We start from the raw sequence: 13,699 nt of genomic DNA on the forward strand, positions 1-13,699 counted from the left end.
TTGTGAAACTACACATCCCAGCATGCCTTGCCATAGTTTTAGCATTCCCTAATAGCAAAACTGTGGCAAGGCATGATGGGACATGCCTGTTCTAGATGATAATGGATAGAATCTGATTGGTTGCTATGGGCAACATCCCATCTTTAATAGAACTCCCATTTTAGTAATTTTCCCCCTTGGTTTCTATTTCTATACCACAAACATCCCATCCAATATGCTTTAGCGCTCCATATCTCCAGCAGAGATACTGTAAATAAAAGTGTAATGGATATAAATAACTATATACAGCTAGTTCTCACTATACAAATTATTATGGTAGCATTACTTTTTGTAGTAATTGTCATTTTTAATTATTGCCTGAAGATATTTTGCTAATTGTTTATAATATTTATAATTGTAACCCTTTGTGTGCCAAGTGAATTTGTCAAAATAGTGTAGGTGTGAAAATTGGCAAGCAAACATGTATATTTATCATAATGGTTAAAAAAAGAAAAAGGAAAGCAGCGCTGGTAAAATTAAATATGCATGAGGTTTAAATGAAGTATAAACATATTAAAAAATCACATATAAACATATAAACATAGATTTGGATAAAATAATTTAAATGGACCCAAGTTTGAATAGTCACCAATTAGTTGAGAATGGTATGTCCTGCTCTGATCTTGGTATAAGGGGTTTTTGGGGAGTCCGTATTAGCCAATGATGGTATCCTGTAGATGTTATGAAGTGGACTCGACCGATGGCACAGTTGGAAATTAGCCCAATCGGGAGTCCTCACTACTGCGAGTGACAGGTGTCCAATTTCTGATGGCAAGAGACTTCCAGAGATGAAAGGAGAAAAAAAACGATCAGCAGGTGGAGCAAGTCCTTAGATGTTTGTAGGTGACTCCTGGGGAACAAGATTGGGTCCACTGGGCAGGCTCCAACGCGTTTCGCAGTGTTCTCACTGCTTTGTCAAGAACACTGCGAAACGCGTTGGTGCCTGCCCAGTGGGCCCAATCTTGTTCCCCAGGAGTCACCTACAAACATCTAAGTGTCATGATCCGAGCTGTCAGACAGACTTTCTTACCGGCTAAGTGCCTCCGCAGGTTCAGCTTGCGGTCCAGGCTCCTAAGGTTTGCACCCAGCGTGGAACAGAATATGAGGTCAGTAAAATCTTGGACTCTCGCATCCGATATGGTCGTCTGCAATATCTGATCGATTGGAAGGGCTACGGCCCCGAAGAGCGATCATGGACCAATGCCATCGATGTCCATGCTCCCAGACTCATCCGGGCGTTCCACTCCAAGTTTCCCCGCAAGCCTAAAAGGTGTCCTGGGGCCACCCTTAAAGGGGGGGGTGCTGTCACGATCCGAGCTGTCAGACAGACTTTCTTACCGGCTAAGTGCCTCCGCAGCTTCAGCTTGCGGTCCAGACGTCATCTCTGCCGGCCTCCTGTCTCCCAGTGACAGTCCCCAGTGCACGGCAATCCGCCTGTCCGCCGCCATTGCTCCCAGTATCCAGCATGGTGTGCACAAACACACTTTCCCGCCATAGCAGACATGGGGGCTGCCATGTTCTTTCCAGTCACATGTCTGTGCTGTCCAATCCTGTTGGTTCTGATCTCCCTGTCATACTTCCTCGGCCAATCCTGGCCACCCAGTGGGGATAAGTATGCTGGGAGCTCTCAGAACCATTGCTAGTGCTTCAGTTGTCTCCAGTGTATGGTCAGCTGTCCTTGTCTCCATGCAAGTGTATTTCTCTGCTGGTGTTGTTTTCCATGCTGCAGTGTGTTCCAGGTTGTTCCATCTCCTGTGAAGTCCAGGTTATTCCACCGCCTGTGATCCTGCCTCTCAGCCCAGCGACCAAGCCTAGCTCCGGGACTCTGGTCCTTCCGATGCTCCAGCATCATCCACCATCGATGTTTCATCGCTAGTCCGATATTCCGGATCTCCTGCTTCCGTCCGTCATTCCGGACCCACAGTCAAGCTCAAGTCTTCCGTCCGTCATTCCGGACCCACAGTCTTCACATCCGATGTTCCACCATCGATCCCACATCACATCACATCTGTAAAGTATTGCAATCTGCATGAACTCTGTTATTTCTCCTGCATACTTTACTGTCTGTCATTATTACAACCATCTGCAAATAAACTCCGGTTGTATTTTACCTCTGACTGCTTATTGGCTCTGGGTGCACTGTCGCGCAGTCCATGCGCAAGGGTCCTCTCCAACCTCCCCGGTTCAGGTACCGGTCCAGGTCCCCACCAGAGGTCTCAGTCTTGTCGACTAAGCCCCCTGGTGTGACAGTAAGCACTAGCCAAATGGATCCAGCCGCAAACCAAGCATCTCCACCCAGCCCTGTACAGCAACTGGCTGTTCGCTTGGATCAGCAAGAGGCTGCGCAGAGCCAAGTGATTCATTGTCTGCAAGATCTGTCTTCCCGGCTGGATAAGCTACAGACCACTCTCAGTGGCCCTGAGCCTGTCAGAGAACTTCCAAGTCCAGTTCATCCTCCTGTAATGGCTGCTGCACCTCGCCTTCATCTCTCTGTCCCCACCAAGTATGATGGGAACCCCAAGACCTGTCGAGGTTTTCTCAATCAGTGTGAGATTCACTTCGAGCTGCAACCCAGCAACTTCCCTACTGAAAGGGTCAAGATCGCCTACATCATCTCCCTCCTGTGTGGAGCAGCGTTAGAATGGGCGTCTCCCTTATGGGAAAGATCTGATGCCATCCTGTCCAACTACAAGGACTTCGTGTCAACATTCCGGCGTATCTTCGATGAGCCTGGGCGATCAGCATCTGCCTCCACTGAACTCCTCCGTCTCAGTCAGGGATCCCGCTCCGTCGGGCAATATCTGGTCCAGTTCCAGATTCTGGCGTCTGAACTCTCCTGGTGTGATGGGGCCTTATACGCAGCTTTCTGGCATGGCCTATCCGATCATATTAAGGATGAACTCGCTACCAGAGACTTACCCTCAGGTCTAAATGACCTTATATCATTGTGTATCAAAGTAGACCTACGCTTCCGAGAAAGGGCTGTAGAACGTCACAAGAGCGCTCCAGTTAAAGTGCCAACTCCTCCGCCTTCTTTACCCACTGCTCCTGCGGTCCATTCCAAAGAAGAACCAATGGAGATAAACCGTTTCCGTTTGTCTCCAGGAGAACGTCGACGTCGACGGTTGGCACAGCTCTGCCTCTATTGTGCCGATCCTGCACATCAAATTTCTGCATGCCCAAAGCGTCAGGAAAACTCCTCCTCCTAGCCCGTCAAGGAGAGGGTAGGCTAGGAGTAATTAAGTCCTCTCCATCAGCAACTGATTGTGTCCTTCCAGTTTCCCTACAAGTTGGTTAGCATTTCAAGACTGTCTCCGCACTTCTTGATTCCGGTGCCGCTGGCAACTTCGTTACTGCAGAACTGGTCCGCAAGTGGGGGTTACCCACTGAAAGTCTTTCCAAGACTGTCTTCCTTACTGCTGTGGATGGCAGTAGGATTCCTGATGCGACAGTCTCCCGCAGAACTTTGCCACTTACAGTAAAAGTGGGAGTCCTGCACACTGAACTTTTGTCCTTCCTGGTTTTACCCCGAGCCACTCATGCGCTGGTTCTGGGTTTACCCTGGCTCTGTCTTCACAATCCTCGTCTTGATTGGAAGACATCGGAAATCCTTTCCTGGGATCCTTCCTGCTCCGGTACCTGTCTCCAAAAGGTACTCCCAGCTCGTCATTCTTCAGCCGATGCAGCAGACCTTCCGCCTCTTCCCTACCAAGAGTACTCAGATGTATTCAGCAAGTCTGGCGCTGATGTCCTACCTCCTCACAGACCGTGGGATTGCCCTATCGACCTTATCCCAGGCAAAGAACCACCCAGAGGTAGAACTTATCCTCTCTCTCTTCCAGAGACTCAAGCCATGACCAATTACATCAAGGAAAATCTGGCAAAGGGATTCATCCGTCCTTCGACTTCTCCTGCTGGCGCAGGGTTCTTCTTCGTAAAGAAGAAGGATGGAGGCCTACGTCCCTGCATTGATTATCGCGGCCTCAATGACATTACAGTAAAGAACCGATATCCGTTGCCCCTCATCACCGAGCTGTTTGACCGTGTCAGCGGTGCAACCATCTTCACGAAACTCGACCTGAGGGGTGCATATAATCTCATCCGCATACGAGAGGGCGACGAGTGGAAGACGGCGTTTAATACCAGAGACGGCCACTATGAGTACCTCGTCATGCCCTTCGGGCTCAGCAATGCCCCAGCCGTGTTCCAGCACTATGTCAATGAGATTTTTCGGGACATTCTGTATCGTCATGTAGTTGTATATCTCGATGACATTTTAATCTACGCCAATAACATCACAGAACATCGTTATTGGGTCAAAGAGGTTCTGTCCCGGCTGCGAGCAAATCATCTCTACTGTAAACTGGAGAAGTGTGTCTTCGAGGTGAAGTCTATACCCTTCCTAGGGTACATTGTCTCTGGTTCTGGTCTTCAAATGGATCCAGGAAAACTGCAGGCCATCCAAGATTGGCCAATTCCCTCTTCGCTGAAAGGTATTCAACGTTTCCTGGGTTTTGCCAATTATTACAGAAAATTCATTCGTAATTTCTCGTCTATTGTGGCTCCCATCACTGCCTTAACAAAAAAGGGGTCTAATCCAGCGAAGTGGCCGGCAGAAGCCATCGAAGCCTTCCATCTGTTGAAACAGAGGTTCACTTCCGCTCCTGTTTTAAGACAACCTGATACCACCTTGCCCTTTATTCTCGAGGTTGATGCCTCCTCCGTGGGTGTTGGGGCAGTCCTCTCGCAGAAAGCGCCCGATGGTCCTCTTCATCCCTGTGGGTTCTACTCCCGTAAGTTCCTGCCTGCAGAGCGTAACTATGCCATCGGTGACCAAGAGCTCCTCGCCATCAAGTTGGCATTAGAAGAATGGAGATATCTTCTAGAGGGCGCTGTTCATGAGATCACAATTATCACAGACCATAAGAATCTTCTGTATCTCAAGTCTGCTCAATGTTTAAATCCCCGTCAAGCCAGATGGACACTTTTCTTTTCCAGGTTCCGTTTCAAGCTGTCGTTCTGTCCAGGGACACAAAACCGAAAAGCTGATGCCCTTTCCCGCTCATGGGAGCAAGAAAGTGAGTCTAAGTCCACACATCAACATTTTATTATTGATCCAGTGGCCTTCTCCGCAACGAGAGTTTCAAATCTCACGCCCCCTACAGGGAAAAGATATGTAAAGCCAGCTCTAAGAAAGAAGTTGCTCTGTTGGGCGCATTCTTCAAAATTCGCTGGCCATGCAGGCATTCAGAAAACTTACGAGTTTATCACCAGGTCCTACTGGTGGCCGTCCCTCAAACAGGATGTACAGGACTTTGTTTCCTCTTGTGCTAAATGTGCTCAGCACAAGACCAGTCGTCAGTCTCCTCCTGGGCAATTGATGCCACTGTCAGTGCCACATCGTCCTTGGACGCATATCTCTATGGACTTTGTAACTGATCTTCCAGAGTCTGACAAGTTCACCACCATCTGGGTGATTGTTGACCGGTTCACCAAGATGGCTCACTTCGTTCCCCTCACCGGTCTTCCGTCAGCTTCCAAGCTGTCCCAGCTCTTCATCAAAGAGATATTCAAGCTTCATGGGCTGCCTCTTGAAATCATCTCCGATAGAGGAGTCCAATTCGTAGCCAAGTTCTGGCGAAGCCTGTGCTCCTTGCTTCAAATCAAGTTAAAGTTTTCGGTACTTGTGAGTTATCTGGACGCCCGATTTTTTGATTGTATGCCTTAAGTTAAGGCATACAATCAGATGCGATGCGATGCGATGCGATATCGCATCGCATCGCATGCGACCATCGGATGCGATGACCCGATTTTTCCATAAGAATCAATGTTAAAATGATTCCTATGGAAAAAGGGGTCCTTTTCATACCCCTACTATCCAAGTGGGCATGGAGTTGGATATAAACCTGTGGCGAGCGTAGCGAGCCACCGAGCCCGAAGCGTGGCGAGCGAAGCGAGCCCCGCGAGGGGACGGTATTCCGTGTCCCCTCGCGGGGCTCGCTACGCTCGCCACGCTTCGGGCTCGGTGGCTCGCTACGCTCGCCACAGGTTTATATCCAACTCCATGCCCACTTGGATAGTAGGGGTATGAAAAGGACCCCTTTTTCCCATTGAATTCCATGTTAAAATGGACTCAGTCCATTTTAACATTGATTCCTATGGAAAAATCGGGTCATCGCATCGCATCGCATCGCATCCGATGGTCGCATGCGATGCGATGCGATGTCCCGATCCGACCCGATTTTAAAATCGGGCGTCCGGATAACTCACAAGTACCAAGTTTTCCACAGCCTACCACCCTCAAACCAATGGCCAAACGGAGAGGGTGAATCAGGACCTTGAAGCATTTCTCCGCACATATGTCTCTTCTTCCCAAGATGACTGGGCTCAACTCCTTCCATGGGCAGAGTTCTGCCATAATAACCAATATCATTCTTCATCAAATGTCACTCCATTCCTTGCCAATTATGGGTTTCATCCTCGAGTTCCTGACTTCACTCTGCAACCTGTGTCCTCTGTTCCAGCGGTCGACACGACCATCCGGCAATTCGTCAAATCCTGGAAGCTCATTCGTTCTTCACTTCTGAAGGCTTCAAGCAGGTACAAAAAATTTGCCGACAGGAAACGCAGAGCTGTGCCAGCCCTCTGTCCAGGAGATCGTGTCTGGTTATCAACCAAGAATCTTCGATTGAGAGTGCCATCGATGAAGTTCGCTCCCCGATATATTGGTCCTTTCCCAGTTGAGCGAGTCGTCAATCCAGTAGCTTACAAGCTCAAGTTGCCGCCCTATTTGAAAGTGCCAGCTACATTCCACATTTCGCTGCTCAAGCCGCTGGTTCTGAATCGCTTTCATTCCAAGCTCCCCAAGGCTCCTAAGGTTTGCACCCAGCGTGGAACAGAATATGAGGTCAGTAAAATCTTGGACTCTCGCATCCGATATGGTCGTCTGCAATATCTGATCGATTGGAAGGGCTACGGCCCCGAAGAGCGATCATCGACCAATGCCATCGATGTCCATGCTCCCAGACTCATCCGGGCGTTCCACTCCAAGTTTCCCCGCAAGCCTAAAAGGTGTCCTGGGGCCACCCTTAAAGGGGGGGGGGGGGGTGCTGTCACGATCCGAGCTGTCAGACAGACTTTCTTACCGGCTAAGTGCCTCCGCAGGTTCAGCTTGCGGTCCAGACGTCATCTCTGCCGGCCTCCTGTCTCCCAGTGACAGTCCCCAGTGCACGGCAATCCGCCTGTCCGCCGCCATTGCTCCCAGTATCCAGCATGGTGTGCACAAACACACTTTCCCGCCATAGCAGACATGGGGGCTGCCATGTTCTTTCCAGTCACATGTCTGTGCTGTCCAATCCTGTTGGTTCTGATCTCCCTGTCATACTTCCTTGGCCAATCCTGGCCACCCAGTGGGGATAAGTATGCTGGGAGCTCTCAGAACCATTGCTAGTGCTTCAGTTGTCTCCAGTGTATGGTCAGCTGTCCTTGTCTCCGTGCAAGTGTATTTCTCTGCTGGTGTTGTTTTCCATGCTGCAGTGTGTTCCAGGTTGTTCCATCTCCTGTGAAGTCCAGGTTATTCCACCGCCTGTGATCCTGCCTCTCAGCCCAGCGACCAAGCCTAGCTCCGGGACTCTGGTCCTTCCGATGCTCCAGCATCATCCACCATCGATGTTTCATCGCTAGTCCGATATTCCGGATCTCCTGCTTCCGTCCGTCATTCCGGACCCACAGTCAAGCTCAAGTCTTCCGTCCGTCATTCCGGACCCACAGTCTTCACATCCGATGTTCCACCATCGATCCCACATCACATCACATCTGTAAAGTATTGCAATCTGCATGAACTCTGTTATTTCTCCTGCATACTTTACTGTCTGTCATTATTACAACCATCTGCAAATAAACTCCGGTTGTATTTTACCTCTGACTGCTTATTGGCTCTGGGTGCACTGTCGCGCAGTCCATGCGCAAGGGTCCTCTCCAACCTCCCCGGTTCAGGTACCGGTCCAGGTCCCCACCAGAGGTCTCAGTCTTGTCGACTAAGCCCCCTGGTGTGACACTAAGGACTTGCTCCACCTGCTTATCCATCTGATCGTTTTTTTCTCCTTTCATCTCTGGAAGTCTCTTGCCATCAGAAATTGGACACCTGTCACTCGCAGTAGTGAGGACTCCCGATTGGGCTAATTTCCAACTGTGCCATCGGTCAAGTCCACTTCATAACATCTACAGGATACCATCATTGGCTAATACGGACTCCCCAAAAAACCCTTATACCAAGATCAGAGCAGGACTTACCATTCTCAACTAATTGGTGACTATTCAAACTTGGGTCCATTTAAATTATTTTATCCAAATCTATGTTTATATGTTTATATGTGATTTTTTAATATGTTTATACTTCATTTAAACCTCATGCATATTTAATTTTACCAGCGCTGCTTTCCTTTTTCTTTTTTTAACCTTAATTCATTTGGGAGCTGACTACTCCCTACAAGCAGCAGCTTATTGACAAAACCCACTCTGGTACAAGCGCTCTACACTAACCTCGGTTAGTTTTCTTTCATATTTATCATAATGGCCTGAAATGTTTACCTTACCGTATATAGGAAATATAATCTTTTTTTACTCAATATTTTTTATAATTTATATAACAAATGTGAGCGACGCTGGCATTTTAAGCAGATATCTTGAACATCTCTCAATGATGTTGGCAATCAAAGGGTTAATGATATGATTAAGAGTTAGGTCTTACCTTTCACAGCACTTAAAGCAGACTTTAAGTCTTTGTGTAATTTATTACCTTCATTCTGAAATAAGAGGAACCAGTGTTATAATGCTTTTGATGGGAGACCGCCAAGGAATAACTGGTGCTGTAATATATATGATCTTCAATGTACAAACAGCAGATGTACAGTGCTGCCATCTGTTTGAGCTCTCTACCCTTCCAGTACCTGTTATGATCCAGAGTGGGAGTACCTTAGAAGACTAGATAAAGCTGGCTTGAAGTGTTGGATAACCTGGGAAGGTGGTACTTGGCAGCTGTCTGGACAGTCGCCCCAGTACACCCAGTAGTAAGACTCACAGAGGTCACTAGCCGGTCTTTGTTCCTATAATAGCCATGTTCCCATAAGGCTTTATATGCCTACTGGTACTTGGATGCCATCAGGACTTATGCTACTGGTGCCAGTGTAAGCTTACCACAAATGACCAGGACCACTGTCGGTATTGGTAAGTGAGCACATATTAAGAACAAAAAAGGAGAAAGAAACAGAATTTCTTTGGTTGGTGCACCTGAGAAAAAATGTACAATAAAATATAACTTTTATTTAAAGTTTTCTAAAAGGTTGCGAAATTAAATACACACAAACACACATATAAACACGAGACTGGTGATTATAAAAAAGGATATGAATCCTTGTACAGTGTGCCCCCGAGGTACAATTTCCTTAGTATTGGATTGTGTGTATTGTATTAATCCCCTGGTGTGTATGTAGACCCAGGAGGAACCCAATTTGCAGTTCTTTTATCACACACTATGAGATTGATTAATTAGTTGCGGCTTGCCCGGTCCAACATGTAACCCTTGTATATAATCTAATATGAGATGGGGTTTTGGATTAATTCTTTCTGAATATACAGTATAAATCAGGGAATTCAGCCTCCCTGATTTATATATTCAGAAGGACAAGACACAAATGAAAGCTATATAGGAATAAATACTGAAAAAAGTACACACAGGCAGGCAAATGAGCAACAGGACTAGGTCTCATCAAGGCAGAGTATTCAGCACACAGAGATTACCACCAGCAAAGTTCTGTGTACAGGAAGTACTTTTAAAAGAGAGAGCACCCATTCCCTAAAGTGCCTGCCTAATGACTAAATGGTATGCAACTGCATCGCTGCACACCCTGAGGCAAACACCTGCTCAATCAGCTGGCCAGCAACGAGGAACGTCCTCAGACACTAGCATCCCTGTTGCTAAGCAATCAGCTGATCCCCGGCACTGCAGCGTCTACGCTGTCAGACACCAGACATATGCTGCCAGCTGCTGTACCTGGAAGAGACGCAGCATCCTGGTCACCAGGCAACAGCCGAGAGCTGTGTGTCCGGAGCGTCACATGGCGACTTCTAACAGTACCTCCTGTCCTTAGAGCTACTAAGGAAAAATCGCAGGGAAGTGCGAACAACGCTCAGTGTGTATGCAGTGTGTATGCACTGAGCGTGTTTCAGCCCAGCGATTTTCCTCATCATCGTAGTCCATATACACACTGGCCATTATCACTCAGTGTGTATGGACCTTTAGAGAATACAAAACATAGGCATTGTAGATCATTTTACTTTGGATTTGATACATTTACCTGTTGCTCATTAAAATTATTAGAACACTGCTCAAACATCTCATCTTTGGTTTCAATGGTTCGTCCCAGTTTTTGTAGAACCTGAAAAATGAAGGAAAACATTGCAATATACCAGCTTCCACTCATTGTATACAGCCAGTTGTCTACGCGTAGAGAATAATCCATAATCCATTTGAAATCAAACAGATATACTACATGAATGAGGTCTAGTTCTCATTATGATATAATGTTGGTAAAATGTATCCAATTGAATTTGTAAACATCTTTGTAAGAAAAGCACCGTTACTACTATGTTGTTTGTGACCTCCCCTCAGTTCCTATTACATGTGCTCACTTTCTGTTGTTGACCCACATTTACAAATAACCTTACACCCTCTCATGCATGTTTTTACCACGTATTTCCTGTCTCTCTTGCTTAGCTTATTTTTTTTTTTACAACCTCCTCTGCTCTTCTCTCTCACCATCGATTCATGAGCACAGTTTCACACCATCTCCTCTCTCCAGGGCCGTCTTAACAGCAGTGTGGGCCCCTGGGCAAAGCAATGCACTGGGGCCCTTACCCATTCTCCCCTCCTAGGGGTGGGGGGGTGCTATCAGCAGAAGCTTTGATGTCCCACGGGAGGCAGGGTGTGCTCTATCTTCCATTCAACATGTAGGACCTGGAGCAGTAACTTCTGCTAATTACTCCTTTACTGCACAGGTGGTGGGAGATAGAACACTAATGTGTAGAAGGGGGCACTGAGCTGAATGAAGGGTCCCTTGTAAATGACTTCCAGGGAGGTTTTATACGCAGTGGAGAGTTGGATAATGGAGTGGGCTTAATATTCGTAATTTTCCGGTGGAAGTGCAGCTTGTTTGACTGCAGATATCGACATTATCTGGAAATAGATTTCTTAGCCTTCAATAGTATAAAAACCTAGAGTCCCAACTTTCAGGAGGTGCTGGGAACTTGGGGATCAGAGATCAGGAGCCAGAGCAATCCATTGACAAAAATATAAAACTGTACACCAGACGTTTGGAGCTGGAGCAAGGACCGGCTGCTGGAAGGCTGATATCTCTGGTTCTAGGCATGATAGAGACAAGCCGCTAGTGTCGACAGAAAGGAGAGAGACCCAGCATTTGGAATATACTCTCAGAAAAACTCTATGTCAGAGAGAACATGAGAAATATGACTGGGAATTGCAATTAACAGGTCAGATGTAGACTGCTGCTTTGAAGTTGGATATCTCCAGTTCCCCAGGGCCGATTTTCAAAATTCTGGTATCCCTGGAAAAAGTGGATCCTCAGCTATCAGGATATACCTGGGGTCCCTGGGCAAGTGCCAATTAAGCCCATACGAAAAGACGGCCCTGCCTCTCTCCGACATCATATCACATTGGGAGTCCCCCTGCTAACTGCTGCTCTGCTTAGCATGCGCACAGTGTCTATTCAGTGAGACAGAGGGGCTGAGGACATGGCCAGCAGCTCTCAGAATGCTGGCCATGTATCCCCCCCCACAGTGTGGAAAAGGGGGCCGTGGCCTCATCAGATTACAGCACTTGTAGGCCATGCCCCCTGACTGCAAGGTCCCGCTCCTTATTTTAGGCACGCCCCTTCTATGAGCGCAAGACTCCCGCTCCAATGCCACTAATGTTGGGAGTATGGTGACATGCCAGCTATACCCTTTCCTTCTTTATTTCCTGTGCCTGTTGCAGCAGCAATGCATGCAGATGCGTGACATTATTGGTGTGTATTTTGACTGGAGAGGGGAGCAGGCGGGAGGATCGGTCCAGATATAACAATGACCGCTCTCAATCCATAATGGCTATTAAATGAATGCAAGATAGAAAGGCAACTCTTCCCCTAAAAATAGGGGAGGGTGGGCGCCTACAGTTGGGGTGCTTGGCCAGCTGCTCACACAAAGAAAAAAAAAAAAGGGGGAGGTGGAGAGCTAGTACAGTATTAATCAAATAAACAATAATAAATATACTTAAGTATAATAATGAAGAGCGACCAATTGGGTTTACAATAGTATAACAATATTGGTGCATTACCTTTACCAGTACTGTATATTTTGTATCTATTTTTTACCTAATAAATATTGTTATACTGATTGATCGCTCTTCATTATTATACTTTAGTATATTTATTATTGTTTATTTGATTAATACTGTACTAGCGCTCCACCACCCCCCTTTTTTTTCCATTAAATGAATGCATCTTACATGGCGGAGATCTACTAAACCTTGGAGAGTGATAGTTTAGAGTGAAAAACCATCAGCTATACCATAAAAAACATAAACTAACTATAATTTTTCACACACAGCTTGTAACATGACAGTTAGGAGCTTAATGTTAAGTGCTTTAGCTCTCTCCAACTGCCTACCGTCCAAGGGGGGTGGGAGGGACACATGATTTTCGTGAGCCTCCCAGCTATTACTGGACTGTAGGCATGTGTGCTATATTGCACATGCTCGAATCACCACAAAATGGATACGGTGGCCATTTTTCAGTGAATTCTGACGCTATTCTCCCGACACCAGACCAACACAGAGGTGAGTATAGATAAATGGGTGCATGATGATGTGCGGTGTGGTGGCCCCCCAGAACCCTGGGGCCTGTGTGCCCCACACACCTTGCATCCATTATGGGGCCTGATTCAGAGTTGATCACAAGTGCAGAGAGAGTTAGATTTAGATGGAGGATGTTAAATCTGAAATCTAAACTACAGTGTACAAATAAAGCAGCCAGTATTTACCCTGCACAGAAACAAAATAACTCACCCAAATCTAACTCTCTCTGCATATTTTACATTTGTCCCCCCCTGCAGTGCACATGGTTTTGCCAATTTAATAAACATTTTGCATTTGCAATCAACTCGAATCAGGCCACTAGATATGCCAGTACTTAGTACGTCTCCCCCATGGAGTTTAAAATAAAGGTCAACTTTAAGTCAAGCTGCATCTTCATTGTTACTATCTGACTTCCTGCTATGCTGCACTTACTGTACGTACATATTTTTTTATAGTGAAGAGGAAGTTAAAACCTAACCACAATGTACTGTGTGGGTGTGTGTGTCCCAAATTTGTGATACACTGCTTTTCTATGTAATTTGAAATAGATTAAGGTACAGACTTGTTTTTTGGAAATTATTAAAATAATAGCAAAGCCAAGCTTTATGACAATGATGAATATAATTTTATTTCTTTCATACTTTTAACATTACCTCCACAATTATGGCTCTTACAGGCTGCATTACAAAACACAATATAACCCCTATGCACTGCACTACACCTACATCAATGTCCCTTACACATGGTTTATAT

At 46.5% G+C, this 13,699-nt stretch overlaps 1 protein-coding gene across 1 annotated transcript in view; it reads right to left on the reverse strand.

The window, feature by feature from the left end:
• The window catches only part of BIN2 (bridging integrator 2), a 41,333-nt gene that overhangs the window by 23,613 nt on the left and 4,021 nt on the right, over positions 1–13,699 (reverse strand). Inside the window, exons 2-3 of the mRNA XM_083169454.1 lie at positions 10,395–10,475; positions 8,789–8,843 (exon numbers count right to left, since the gene is read on the reverse strand). Coding sequence (XP_083025580.1) covers positions 8,789–8,843; positions 10,395–10,475 — 136 coding nt within the window. The remainder of the gene's footprint in view (positions 1–8,788; positions 8,844–10,394; positions 10,476–13,699) is intronic.

Source organism: Crinia signifera, chromosome 2, assembly GCF_055691185.1.
Source record: "Crinia signifera chromosome 2, ASM5569118v1, whole genome shotgun sequence".
In the NCBI taxonomy this organism is placed as follows: Eukaryota; Metazoa; Chordata; class Amphibia; order Anura; family Myobatrachidae; genus Crinia; species Crinia signifera.